At 46.7% G+C, this 15125-nt stretch overlaps 2 gene segments (V, D, J or C); both read right to left on the bottom strand.

Moving 5' to 3' along the window:
• Window positions 1-230: 230 nt before the first annotated feature.
• LOC122212916 lies at window positions 231-2619 on the bottom strand. The segment is given in 3 exon segments: window positions 231-976; window positions 2070-2423; window positions 2524-2619. Coding segments are annotated over 2 exon segments (429 nt in total).
• Window positions 2620-4251: 1632 nt separating this feature from the next.
• On the bottom strand, window positions 4252-9588 carry LOC122213224. The segment is given in 4 exon segments: window positions 4252-4394; window positions 4867-4921; window positions 9033-9337; window positions 9447-9588. Coding segments are annotated over 4 exon segments (552 nt in total).
• Window positions 9589-15125: the final 5537 nt, after the last annotated feature.

The raw sequence follows: 15125 nt of genomic DNA, 5'->3' as shown, positions 1-15125 counted from the left end.
GAATGAAACTGTCCCTTTCTTTTTTAACGTTTATTCATTTTTGAGAGACAGAGACAGAGCACAAGTGGGGGAGGGGCAGAGAGACAGAGAGAGAGGGAGACACAGGATGCGAAGCAGGTTCCAGGCTCTGAGCTGTCAGCACAGAGCTCAACGTGGGGGTCCAACTCACGTCCGGAGCCGAAGTTGGACGCTTAGCCGACTGAGCCACCAGGGCACCCCTGGAAACTGTCGAAACTGTCCCTTCTATCAGACCTTTTGTGTGGCCACCGAAGCCACGGCTTTTTGGAAGCACCATAGCTTCCTGCATATCAGACTTAATATCAAACGCCAAGTGCTGCCATAGGCCTCATTCTTGCATTCCCTTAAGTGGCACCTTTTTGCAGTGAATTTCACATAATAATGTTCCGACGACTGTATTTACGTTTCAGATGACTTTGTGTCTGGAACACAGGTGAGTCAGGCAAGAGTAATCCGTGCCTGCCTTATGATCCCACAATTGCACCCAATAAATAATTGTGCCAGACCAGAGATTTATCAGAGTTAGCAGAGGAACTAAGACTTCTTGGACCTACACTTTGTCTTGGGGAATTTGTTGTATTTTTTTCCTTGCATAAAGTCTCTGCAAGACACATATTATTGGCGTCAGTTTACAAGTGGGAAAACCCAGCCAAATATTTTCCCAGGTCGCCCGTCCAAGGCAGGTCAGAATACGAACAGACAGAAAGTAATAAGCATCCGAAGTCCTCCTCGGCAGGTAGCCTCCCAGCTGAAAGGCGAGTCAAGGACTGTGTCAGCGCCGGTGTTTCTGAAAGGCACTTTTGGGCCAATGTTCCAGTCGTGAAGATGTCTCCCTCTACCAGAATGCAGAAGGGGCAGCGGTAGGGTCGGCGTGGCCTAGGCTTGTGTGCTCATCTGCCGTCTGCGTGCTGTGCCTCCTTCAGCAAATCACCTGAACTCTAACAACCGGCATTTTCACCTGCAATGTGGGTAAATGTCTCTATCTCACATGGGTCTTAAGCAAAATAATTGAAATAATGTACTTAAGTATAGGGCACCTTGGGGCGCCTGGGTGGCTCAGTCGGTTAAGCAGCCAGCCTCCGCTCAGGTCATGAGCTCACGATTCGTGAGTTCGAGCTCTGCACTGATGCAGGATGCACTGATGCACTTTCTCCACAGAAAGTGCATACGTAGCCTGCTTGGGATTCTCTCTCTCCGCCCACTCTCTGCCCCTGCCCCACTCGTACTTTCTGGTTTCTGCAGGGCAGAACCCTGGGCAGAAGTCGCAATTTCAGCTTTTCTGACCGAAAGGGCTAGGTGTGGGAGCGAGCGGCAGCCTCCGGAGACCTCCCCGCCTTCCAGAACTCCCAATGGCTTAAAAGCACTCCTCCCGTGTTAGCTCTCGTTCTGCTTAAAATTCCCAGAGAGCTCTTGTTTCCTTGGCTGAATCCTCTGATAGGCTGGGAGCCCCCTAGTCACTTAGCTCCTGTACTGAGGGATACCCTGGCCCCACTCTAGTGGAACTAAGACAGGACTAACACAGGACAAACACACATTCTCTGTCTGGAAGCTAGTCCTAGAAGGGGGGAGGCAATAGCCACGGTCACCACACATCGTGACGTGCGACCTCCCCACCACGGCTCAGCTGGTCCTGAAGTGGAAGACACGGTGCTCTGCTACGTCATAGTGACCAAGGCCCAGGAGCCGCCATGGAATTTTAGGGAAATGTTGATTTCAGAGGCACAGAGACATAGATCTGAAATACAAAATCTTTGGAAAGCCCACGAGCTACTGTTTCTTTCTTATCTATAATAGGGCATCCGGAGAATTTCCTCATCTGTGAAACGGACACACTAACGTCTATCTTGCATTAAAACACGTATCGTTCGCAGACACTCTAGCACAAACGCAGCAGCTCCTCACACTGGCTAGAGACCGTGAGAATATTCACGGAATCTGGGCCCCAAAATGTTCAGGACTGCTCCGGCTGAGCTCAGCAAGGCAGAGTGCTGGGAAAAAACTGGAAGCATCCCTGGAAGTTGGCTGAGGCCCCCTTCCCCTCTCCCTCTTACATCCTCAGCTGGGACAGGAAAGTTTGAGTACGGAGAGCCAGTCATGCTGCAGGGCTGTGCCTAAGCTGCTGGCACACAGATACGAGGCTGAGTCTCCCAGCTCCAAGGAGCTCATGTTCAGCTGGGAGCTGTAGTCACTGAACTGTTCAACGGAGAAGCGACTGGGGAGGTTTCCTTTCTCTCTCGTCTCCTGGTCGAAGAGCTCAATGAGGAACTGGGGGCCCTGCCCCGGGGCCTGCTGGTACCAGCTCACACTTCTGTGTCCAGACATAGGACGGCATTTCAGGACGGCCTTCCCTCCGCTGCCTTTGACCAGGTGTCTGGGGGACTGGGTGACTCCAGCACCCGCTGGACCTGTGGAGGAAGGAGATAGCGGCTGACAACGTGGCCCAGGAAGGAGTCTGAAGATTCTAGCAGCAGTTCAGGGGGTGTCCCACCTGAGCTCAAGACTCACCTGTCCCCAGGAGACAGAGGGCCACACAGCAGAACAGCTGGATGCCCCTGGCTGACTCAGGCAGGACAGGACCCGCCATCTTCCTAACTCAGGGCTCCGGTCTCCTCCCTTTTCTCTGTTTGGAGGGCTTGCCTGTGACGTCACTGTTCTGACGTCACTGTCCTTGTGTAGGCTCCGGCAGGCACCCTGCACTGCCTGGACGGGCTCAGCGGATGCACGGCCCCCTCCGTCTTGTCCAGAGGCCTACTGGGCAGGCGTGCTGGCCGTGCTAAGCCGGGCCGGGCAGGGTCGGGCCAGGTGGCCATCCCCCGCAGCTTCTCTGTTTTCCTCTGTGCTCCTCTCTCTGCACCTGGCTTGGATTATGCAGGCTGCCTCCCTGAAACCGGTCACACTGCACCAGTGGAGGCTCCAAGAGATGCCTTTACACCAAGAAACGTGGGGTTCGTAGCTCCCTGTTGTGGCATCAGTTCACGTGGGAAGATTCTGATCAGCCCTTCCCGTGCCAGCACTAACTCCGATTCACCCGCTATCTCCTGATGCCCACGCTTCTCCTCAATCCTCCCTCTCCCAGCTGCTGCCGTCAGTGGCTCCCTCAGTGGACCCGCAGCGCCCCCAAGTGGCCCAAGCAGGCCACGTACTGTCAGAATTGGGCCCCAGGATCCGCTAGGGCAGCACAGCTCTGGGGGATTGGACGTTCACCTGTATCAAGCTCACCCTTTGCACGTGTCCACGTGGGAGGCATGAAGCAAACCTTTTTCCAAGAAAAGAATAAGTATTCTAAATCTCATCAGTCAGTGTTCTAGGAAAGGGGATACCAGCCAGTCATTGGATGCCCGCTGCCCTGGAGAGGGATAGGACTTTGGGCAAAGTGCTGTCTTTAACCAAAGAGAATTCCTGCAAGTGGCTGACGGTAGAGTTCTAGCAGCCAAAAAAATCTAAGCAGCTGGGGAAATAAACCCATCAATCCCATGAAGAGGGAAGTGCCTATATATATACTTTCTCTCTCTCTCTCTCGAGTATATATATACACTATATATACTATAGTATATATATATACTCTCTCTATATATAGAGTATATATATATACTCTCTATATATACGTATATACATATATATACACACATATATACGTATATATGTATATACATATATATATGATATATATATACGATATATATATAGAGAGAGAGTATATATATATATACTATATATATATAGTATATATATATATATATATATATATATATATATACTATATATAGAGAGAGTATATATGTAGAGTATATATATATATATATATATAGTATATATATAGTGTGTGTGTATATATATATATATATAGTGTGTATATATATATATATATAGTGTGTATATATATATATATAGTGTGTATATATATATAGTGTGTGTGTATATATATATATATATATTAAATACCCTGTTCACATCTTTTGCTATTTTTTAAAAATTGAATGACTTGTCTTTTCATATTATTGGCTTCTAGGAATTCTATACATTGTGGATACCTGTCCTCTCTCAGATAGCCATCTATCTATCTTAATATCTTTTGATGAACAGAAGTTTTAACTTTTTGATAAAGAAAAATTTACTTTTTCAAGAAGAGAACATTTTTTTGTCCTCCTCAAGAAATCTCTGCCCACTTCAGGGTCAGGGAGCGAATGTGCTATGTTTTCTTTCAGAAGCTGTATCGTTCGGAAGCTGTAGAGATCATTGAGGATATTGACCCGGCTCATCATAATTTTCCTTTACGGCAAGGCCAGTAAGCTTTTTCTGTAAGGGGTCAGAGAGCACATGGCGTGAGTGTGGTGCACTAAGGTCCCCGTTCTCACCACTCAGCTCCACCGTCTTTACTGCAAAAACAGGCAGAGACGATCTGTAAAGGAAAGGGCATGGCTGGTCCTCCAACAAAACTTGCCTTATGGATACTGAAATATGAATTCCATGAATTATTGTCTGTCACAAAATATCACTCTTTTTATTCTTTTTAACCATTAAAAAAATGCAGAGACCATTATTGGCTTTGGGGTCACATAAAAGCAGGCAGACAGGGCACCTGGGGGCTCAGCTGGTTGAGCGTCTGACTATGGCTCAGGTCATGATCTCACGGTCCCTGAGTTCAAGCCCCTCTTTCAAATATAAATAAACATTAAAAAAAAGTTTAAAAAAAAATGGTAGGCAAAGGCCATGTTTGGGTTGTGGGCCTTAGTTTACCAATCCGAATTTATGGTGTGACAAGAGTGTTCAGATTCATCCTTTTTCCATGTGGATTTACAGTGCCTCTAGCATCATTTGTTGGAAAGACTGTTTTCCTCTCTGTGCTACTTTTAGTGTTTGGTCTGGGGATCACAGAAGGCATCTTTAACTTATCATAGTCTACCTGCAAAAGCAGTAATTGTTTTCTTTTTATTCATACCCTTTATTAGGGGAAGGAAGTTTCTAATTCTCCTTATTTGCAAAGACTCTTTATCAGCAATGGATGTTGGATTTTTCAACTATTTTTTGAATATCTATAGAGGTGATCAGATGATTGTCCTTTTTTAGTATTTGATATGGTAAAGCACAATGATAGTTTTCTTAATTTTTATTTATTTATTTTTTTTAGAGAGATAAAGAGAGTGAAAACTTTAGAGAGGGGCAGAGAGAGAGAGAGACAATCGTAAGAAGGCTCCATGTTTAGCACAGAGCCCTGTGCAGGGCTTGATCCCATGACCCTGGGATCATGACCTGAGCCAAAATCAAGAGTCAGGCACTCAACCAACTAAGCCACCCAGGATCCCCCATTGATAATTTTTTAAATGTTTAGCCAACTGCACATTACTGAGACAAACTCCACTTGGTCATGAAGTGTTACCCTTCTTAGATATTGTTGGATTCCTTATACTAAAATTTAAAAGGATTGTTAATCTGTGATCATGAGGGATATGGGCCTGTAGTTTTCTTGCAGTGTTTTTGTCTCATTTTGGTATCAGAGTAGCGCTGGCCTCAGAATGAGTACAGGAGGGTTCCCTATCCTTCCATTGTCCCCCCAAGGACAACTTTAGTATTTTATAATTTATAAACACTTTATAGTTTCCCTTTTCTTTCACTCTTTGCCCCATGGTCAGAGAACATAATTTGTATGACTTAGATTCTTGTAAACATATTGACACTTATTTCAAGCCCAGAGTCTATAGTCCATCTGGGTACATGGTCATGTGCATTTGCAAAAAAGATATATTCTGCTGCTGCTGTTGTGTGAAGTATTCTATTAATGCCAGTTCGGTCAAGTTGGTTCAGAGCGTTGACCTTACTGACATGCGCGTGTGTTAACTTGTTTAGTCAGTTACTGAAAAGTATTACAATGATGGTCTTAGTTGTGGACCTGCAACCCTACCCATTTGCTTCAGGATTTTGAAGCTCTGTTTTTAGGAGCATAAACATTTATGGTTGTTACGTCCTCTTAAGAGATGGCCCCTTGGTCATTATGATATGAAGCTGCTTTATTCCAGAGGATCCTCTGTGCTCTTAAATTTACTTTGTCTGATATCAGTATTGCTTTCCAGCTTTCTTTTGATTAGTGTTATCATGGTACACCTTTTCTATCCTTTTACTTTTTACATTCTGAGTCTTTATTGTGCATTTCTGGAAGGTAGCATATGGGTTTTTTCATTCAATATCACAATTTATTCTTTCTAATTAGGGCCTTTAGACTATTTAGATTTGATGTGATTACTGATCTGGTTATGATCATGTCAATCATGTTGCTATTTATTTTTATTAGTCTTGTCTCTTCTTTGTTCCTTTATCCTTTTTTAAACATCTTATAGATTAATTGAGCATTTTCAAAATTATTTTATTTTTGTTTTTATTTTTTATTTAAATCCAAGTTAGTTAACATATAGTGTAATAATGATTTCAGGAATAGAATCTAGTGATTCACCACTTACAAAGAATACCCAGTGCTCAGCCCAACAAGTGCCCTCCTCAATGCCCATTGTTTAGCCCAACACCCCACCAGTAACCCTCACTTTGTCCCCTGTATTTAATAAGAGTCTCTTATGGTTTATTAACTGGGCATTTTTATAATAATTCCATTTTATCGTTTTTGTTGCCTTTTTAGCTATACGTTTTGTCATTTTAGTGGCCCTAGGGGTTGTGGTATACAGTATTCAAGTGCTATTATACCACTTCACATAGATTATGAAAACCTGACAATAATGTGACAATTATGCATTTTCTCCCTCCCTATCTTTATGGTATGTTACCATGTATTTTACTTTCATATATATTATAACTCCCCCCACGTTGGAATTATTTTGGCATATACACCCAATTGTTCTTTAAAGACATTTACGTTTTTAAAACCTTGCCTTTGGGTCATTACGCATTGGACTCCTTGAAGTTTCCCGGTAGCTCACCAGTTCCCTTCTCTCTCCATTTCATTATGAATCATTTACGATTACACCTTCGAGACCATTCATCTTCTCTTCCATCATGTCTAATTTGCTACTAATTCCATCGATTGTGTTTTTCATCACAGAAATATATTTTTATCTCCAGAAATTTGATTTGGATTTTGACTTAATTTTGAACACATAGGATATAGTTATACCAACTGTTTTAATATCTTTGTCTACCAATTTGTCATAAGGGGGTTTGTTTCTGTTCGCTGATTTTCCTCCCCATCATGGGTCATATTTTCTTGCCCCTTTGCATTCCTATAATCTTTGATTAGATGCCAAACATTGTGTATTTAACATTTTTAGGTGCTAGATGTTTCTATACTTCCATGGCATTCTTAGCTTTATTCTGTGATTCAGTTAAGTTACTTGGAAACAAAAAGCAAATAATTCCTAGCAGGCATTTACTCTTGAAGAATTTGGCAAGATTATTCTAAACATGTATGAAAACTACACAAGGGTAAGAGTGGTCAAGAACTCTTACTAAAAAGGAACAAATCTTGAGAAATTAGACCTCAAGATATCGAGCACTATTATAAAGCTATAGTAATCAAGACAGTGTGTTATTTGCGCAGGAACCGACAAAACAGACCAACGTAACAGATTAGAGATGTAAGAAAACAGACCCACACATATACAATGACTGATTTATGACAAAAGCGGTATTACAGAGTAGTGAGGAAAGTGTTCTTCAACAAACAGTATTGGGTCAGTTGGAAAAAACATATGGAAAAACATACTGACTCCTTCCCCATTTCATACACAAAGAATTAATCCCAGTTGGGCTGCAGATCTAAATGTAAAAGGTATGAAATAGAAAGAATTTAGAAGAAAATATAAGAAAGCATGATCATTCTGAAGTAGGCAAAGATTTCCTAAACTGGACACCAGAATACAAAATGGAATGATTTTTGATTAAAATTTTTTGTTTATCAAAAGATACCATTAAGAGAGTGGCAGAGCAACCCACAGGGTGTGTGCATATGTGCACATGTGTGCATGTGCACATGCATGGGTGAGCATGAGTGTGCATGAGTGGGTGCATGTGCATGTGTGCACCAGCTGGAACCCTCCGATAGCCCTGGTGGGGGCATCATGTGGCAAAGCTACTTTGGAAACCTCAGAGTCCCAAATGGCTGATAAAACTGTCATTCAGATCTTCTCTGAATCACTTCCTTTTACCACCTTCTCAAGTGGAGTTATATTTTATGAAAACCAAGCTGGGCTTCTATTAAAAAAAAAACTAGAGAAGAAAGAAATTAAACACAGAATCGTCAAGAAATAAAAAAGGAACATAGGAACATATGTTAATGTGCATTGTTGCGGCTGACGGTTGTTCTGGACAAATGATATCAGTGGCAATAGTTACTAAGGATTCTAATGTGTTTATCTTTATGGCTGGTAGCTACATATGGCCTTAGCGGAGTTCCATATTGGCTGGCCCACCCCTGGGCAGAGCGTGGCCTGAATTAGTGACACTGAGTAATAGTTTATTATAAATGTGCTGAAACTTCATCGTTTTACAAAAGACTATGTCACTATACCTGAGTCTAAGCTCTGACATTCTATCCCAATTATAGAATCTGTTTTTAAAAAGTTTATTTATTTATTTTGAGAGAGAGAGAGAGTGCTAGTGGAGGAGGGGGCAGAGAGAGAGAGAGAGCAAGAGAAAGAATCCAAAGCAGGCTCCTCACCGTCAGCGCAGAGCCGGTGCGGGGCTTGAACTCACGAACTGTGAGAACATGACCTGAGCTGAAATCAAGAGTCGGATGCCTAACTGACCGAGCCACCCCAGCGCCCCTAGAATCTTGAACTGTATGAAGGAATCCCAGAAGCACAGGAGCCAAAATTATTATTACCCAATAGATGTTCTGGTATTTTGAAGGTTATTTCTTGACATTTTACTATCAGAAGAAGAGCCCAAGTCCCAAATCCACATGTTGCCCCTGATGAAGAAGAAGCAGGCAACTCCTTTGTGCGGGGGTTCTGTGAACTACGAGAAGCAAGCACATGAGGTTGGTGAAGAGGAAGGAGGTGGCTGTGCCCCACTGTGGTAGGGCTGCTGGCACAGAGGTACACAGCTGAGTCCCCCGGCTCCACACGCTGGATCTGCAGAATGGAGTAGGACCCCTCGGGCCTGTCCACCTGGAACCGATCGTTGCCGGGCATCCCCGAGGAGTCTACTTTGTCCTTGTTTCGGAAGGAAATGAGAAACTCCGGGCCTCGCCCCACGGCCTGTCGGTACCAGTAGAGGCCAGCATGACCAGAAATTGGGTCACACCTGAGGTCCACGTCCCGGCCCCTCTTTGTGACCTTGTGCCGGGGGGACTGGAGGACACCAGCTCCTGTGTGACCTGTGGAGACAAAGTTGGGAACGGCGAGGAGGAAATCGACTGCAATCGTTGCATGTATTTATCCCTCACGCTCACACACATGCGCTCACTCGGTTTTCTGAGGACTCACCTGCCCCCAGGAGACAGAGGGCCACGCAGCAGAGGAGTCTGGTGCCCATGGCAGGGTCAGGACAGGGCTAGGATGTTCACCACATCAGGTTCTCCTGAGCACGAGCGGAGGAGGAGGGAGGCCCCTCATCCACACAAGGGAGTTGGCTTAGTGACATCACTGAACCTCACGTTCAGCTGCTATCAATGAGTTAAATCTAAGGTTCCAGCCACCTCGAGATGCACCATTCTATCCTGACCATTAAGGAAGAAAAGAGATGAGTGTCGCTCATATTCAGAAATGTTAAAAGGGAAAAAACTGTGAGGCATAGAATGAATGGAAACTGGTCATTTGAAAGTAGATGGACAGATACGCAGATTCCGTTCAGTCCACTGGTCGTGAGCCCTCTGGCCACAGCGCTCAGCTGCTGGTACCCCCACCGGGTGTGTGACCTTCCCCTTGTCTTGTGACTTCTCCGTGTGTATGTGTGTGTGTGTGCGTGGCACCTCCAACCTGAGGGCTGGAATGATGGCCTTATCACCTCCCTCCGCATGCTTCTATTTCGACCTCAGCCCTGTGTTTGCCTGGTCGAATCCACGGTTTGGGTACGGGACTTGTGGGGGCTGGGGCGGCCACATCTTTGTCCGGAAAACATTTCCAATTCACAGTTCAGAGCTGCGTGATGTCAGGCTCCACAGATCTTCCTAGCACTGCGTCCAGTCTGAAGATGGTCCTCCCAGTGACCTTGTGGTTCCTGCCCCTCCTCCCACACAGAGACGAACAGACTGTCCTGTATAATCTGGTTCCAGCATGTGTTAGCTCAGCCTGTGCACAAGGCCATCAACCCCCGCAAACCTGAGCCTCTTCATCTGTAAAGTGGGTTAACACCCCCTCACAATGTCTTATGAGGAGGAACTGAGAGATAGTGTAGTTTCTAGCAAGTACCCACCCCTTTCTCCCTCCGGTCTTGTCTTGTGAGGGGGTGTGGCTGGGGCTCTCAGACCTCCAGGACTATGAGTGATGGAAACACTGTACTCATCAAGAAGGAGTTGGAGTCGAGAAAGTGGGAGCATCAAGAGGCTATTCCGTTCCCGGTCAGGGAAGCTTTTCTTCTGGGGCGTCTGGGTGGCTCAGTTGGTTAAGCAGCCGGCTCTTGGTTTCTGTTCAGGTCAAGATCTCGTGGTTAGTGAGTTCGAGCCCTGCCTGAGGCTCTGCACTGACAGCCCGGAGCCGGCCTGGGATTCTCTCTCTCTGGCCCCCACCTAAACATAACAAGTAAATAAACTTTTTTGTTTTTTAAAGGGGCTGTCCGATCACTTTGGGAAAGATAAATCAGGAAAGGTGTGAGACAATGATGACAGAGTCAACGTATCTGTCACCCCATCGTGCAATCTGAAGATGGCACCAAATAGGAGCCAGTTAGGTGTCTATCAACGTGGACAAATAGAGTCCAAAGTAGATTAAAGGGGGAAAGTATGCACGTGGCAATGAAGGTGCACAGGCGGTCCCACTTTTTGTAGATGTGTTTGGGTGGACAGGTTTGCATGAGCCCAGAGGAGACAGCTGGTAGGAAACAAACCGGGGTGTTCATATTGGTTTCCCACCTGAGGTAGCGACAGATAGAGGTGTGTTTGGAGAGGAGAGAGTGTTATTAACCTTAAATATCTTCTTTACACATTGTTGGTGTTTAAATTACAAAACATAGCTTAACCTCATGACAACTTTACATTCAGACCCTTGATCGGGTTGCAAGACGTGTGGGGTCTAAATGGACAAAGTCCAGAAAGGCACGATCCATGGAACACATAAATGCCCATTTTCTTTGAATATGCCAAGGGGAGACTGTTACGTAAAAGATCACAAGCCCTCGGTGCACATGAATGGCCTCTCCCTGGCGAGGAAGGTGGGCAGTGAGGTTCGCACACTTGATGTTGCCTTTAGCTGGTGCCGACTGTGAATTTGCACGGCTCCTATCTCTGAAAGACTGACCACCGCCACGGAGGGGAGGTCCTGACTCCTCATTACAGAACAAGCTTTGAAGAATCCCTTGATTTGAAAAAGAAGGGGCATGAGCGCCCTCTAGTGTCTGCATTTCCAAACTCAGTAAAAATAAGTTGGCGTTTTTACAGGCTAGAAATGCTTTTTTTTTTTTTTTCTTTTTTTTTTAATTTAAATTCAAGTTAGTTTAGCATATAGTGTAGTAATGGTTTCAGGAGAATTTAGTGATTCATCACTTACACAGGACACCCAGTGCTCATCCCAACAAGTGCCCTCCTTCACGCCCATCACCCAGTCATCCCCCACCCAACACCCCCCAGCAATCCTCAGTTTGTTCTTTGCTTCTAATTCAAGCAGCATTGTTACAAGCTGATTGTGATGTTGTCCCAGGGTCTGTCAACAGGTCACAGCTTCCTCAAATAAAGTCTTTGCAAATGAGTGGGAAGAGAGGCTGTCCCCAGGGAAGATATTCTGACTCTGGTCTTTGTCAGGTTTGACTCTTTGAAATAAATAGTCTATTTTTGGTCTTCCCCTGCCTTAGGAGGTGAAACTGTATTAGTCTTTAAAGCTTTGATGTGAATCATTCAGGCAAACTGGGGTTTCAGTCTCTCCTTGGGCCATCCTAGGCAAGCGGTTCATTATTTCCACCCAGAAAGACTCTTACAATTCTGCAAGGACTAATACAGGGCCTCTCCCTATAAATGGAGCCTCTGAGTTCACAAACAGCCTTACTCATCTGGCAAAGGAAGGGGAGCCGGGCAAGGGTCCTGCACCCCGTCCACAACACTGTCAGGGTGCTAGCTGGGGGATGCCGGGGCGCAGGGTTGAGGGACCCTCAGCTCGGTGACTCTGGTGTTGCCTAGGGATATGTGGACGTGGACATCCATGCCATGGTTCAGGGTTTTAGGCTGGTTACTTTGGCCCCTAACCTTTCCCATGGGTATGTGTGCCTTGGGAATCACCCGCCCCCCCCCCCCCCCAACAGAATAGAGGAGCCATTTTTCTCTCTTCTCCGTCACCTTTGAATACCAGTGTTTGACATCCTGTTTCTGATCATGCCGCCATTTAGGGAGTCCAGGAGAGGCTTCCCTGGGACGACATCTTCCCTGATGAGGACAGGCCCACCTGTGTCTTCTGCTGGCCTGTCTGTGCAGGGAGGTGGCTGTGGGGTGACGGCTGGAACAAGAGGACACAGAGGTCAAGGATGGACTGTCAAACATGAGGACAACACCTGTGGCTGTGACAGAAAGTCACAGGCCTGTCGGGGATTTCTCCTTTGTGGGTGCGATACTATATCAGCTTAGCTCTGTTCGGGGTCCTATTGATACCTATACATATAGTGCGGACGACAACCATACGCATCTCAATGTCCCTTTCTGTCCCGTTCTTGTTACTTTGGGGGTCTGGGTAGTTCCCGTATCTGTGGCACCTGAGGTTGAGAGAAGCCGAAGCAGGAGACAGTGCCCAAGAGGGACCCTGATAAGGTAGACTCAAAGTAAAGGCTTAGAATAGGGCTTAGTGTGCCCCAGGACAGGGCTCTAGAGGGCTCACCGGCCCCAGGGGACAAAGGGCCACACAGCACAGGAGCCTGGTGGCCATGCAGAGTCGTAGCAGAATGGGAGATGAAGGGGACATTTCTCCAGCCTGGGTATTGGGAAAATAAGAGCTGGCTCTCAGTGGAGCCAGCCAGTGACTCCCTCATTCACCTCCTACCTTCGTCTACCCTCAACCACCCTCCACATCCAGACATAGACCTTCACTCATATGGTCTCTGCTCCTGACTGCCTTTCTTCTGTGAGGTTATAGCATTATAAGGTCCTATACTGTTTGCCCCCCACCTCCCCCCTGGCTCTCTCTGTCTCAGCCACACTCAAGCGGGTCCAGGTTTCTCCTTGCACGTGCCGTGCTCCTTTCGTCCCTCAGAATCTTTTGTTACAGGCTATTTCCTCTGCCCCGAATGAATATATGTCCCTTTGTCTTATTCCTGGATCTCCACTCCATTCCTCACATAGAAATATATTCCAGGTACACTTATTCTTTCTTGTGAAACGTAAAATTGTCACTTTCCTGGAATAAATTAAGGAAAATACTTTCAGGCTTTCACTTAAGGAAGAATTTGTTTCGTGGAGACACCAAGAAAGCTGTCATTTCAACTGCATTACATCAAACTCGCGCGCAGCAAAGCACCCCGTAAAAATGAAAACGTAAACTACAGATTAGGAAAAGACATGAGGAATGTGTACAGATGACGAGGAATCCGTGTGGAATTATACGTCCCCCAGAGCTGCCATGGAACAGGCCACGATGGTGCATGGACTTTCCACCGCGGCCCAGCGGGGCCGCAGGGGGCCCTGGGGGTGCCTGGGCCTCTAACTACTGATGGGGAGGCTCAGAGGCTATGGGTGGGGGAAGGGTACGTGGGGGAAGCTGGGGCTTGAGAAACACAGACAAGCTGACTTCCCAGTTCTGCTTCTTCTAGACCAGGAGACACGTGGGAAACGACTTAGCCTCCTCACCTCTCTTCATCTACAAAGAAGGTAGAGGAGTATTTGATTTGGATGATCGTCACAAAGCATTAAAACGTAGAATATATACAAAGGATCTAGCCCACGCTGAGGGCTCGGTTGCCCCTCTTATGCTGTAGTCACCCAGGACTTGACAAGCGCCTGGTGCTGTGGGGACAGATGTGGAAACGCTCAGTGCGCATGCGTGCCCGTGAGCCTGGGTTCTGTGTGGGTCGTGCTCTGAGCTCAGGGGGATGCAGGAAAGGTCTTCGAAACGACTGAAAAGCTCCCCGGAAGGAGTGAACCCTGGGTGGAAGCCTGTGTGCTCTGTCGCTGTTGGAGCAAGCAGGGAGGTTTGTGCACAGAAGGCTGGTGCCTCTGCAGGGCTGTGCCAAGCTGCTGGCACAGAGATACATGGCCGAGTCCGTCGGCTCCAAGGAACTCACGTGCAGCTCAGAGATGTAGTCTTGGAACTGTTGCCCTGAGAATCGATCCGGGAAGTTTCCTTTTGTTCTTTGTGTATATTCAAAAAACTCAAAGATGATCTGGGGACCCTGATTCAGGGCCTGTTGATACCAAGATACGCTGGAGTGCCCAGAGATAGGGGAACATCTCAGCGTTCCTTGCTGTCCTCTTGCTTTGATCAGGTATCTTGGAGTTTGGGTGACTCCAGCCTCCATTGGCCCTGTGGGAAATGCAGACACAAAATGAGCATGGGAGAGAGCCTGATGGCTTACCCAGAAGGTAAAGTGGAGGATTCAGGAGTCAGCCAGCTCAGAAGACCCATGCTTGTCCTTGTTCACGGGACTCACCTGCTCCCAGCACACAAAGCATCACCCAGCAGAGGAGCCTGGAGCCCATGGCAGTGCCGTGGCTCTTGTGCTCAGGGTTCTGGTCCTGATGGGTAAGAGCTGAGCTCTCGGGTTCCCTTTTCCTGGCTGGAAGATGATTCTGTGATGGCACTGCCCTGTTGGCATCACCCCATGGACAGCGGGGCCCGGCACACCAGACTCCCCTCTCAGCCTACAGGCAGGAAGGCGGGCCCACGGGGCTGCGCTGATGTTTCTCTGTGGCTGGCCTCCTCTGATGCACCTGCTGACCACCCCTCCCCCCCACCGACCCGCCCTCCCTACCCCACCTCTTCTCCAGCTGGAGCTCGCCCACCATCGCACCGGCTGGGGTGACGGGCTGTGAGTAA

This window comes from Panthera leo, chromosome A2 (assembly GCF_018350215.1).
Source record: "Panthera leo isolate Ple1 chromosome A2, P.leo_Ple1_pat1.1, whole genome shotgun sequence".
Taxonomy (NCBI): Eukaryota; Metazoa; Chordata; class Mammalia; order Carnivora; family Felidae; genus Panthera; species Panthera leo.
This window is presented reverse-complemented; position numbering and strand designations above follow the sequence as displayed.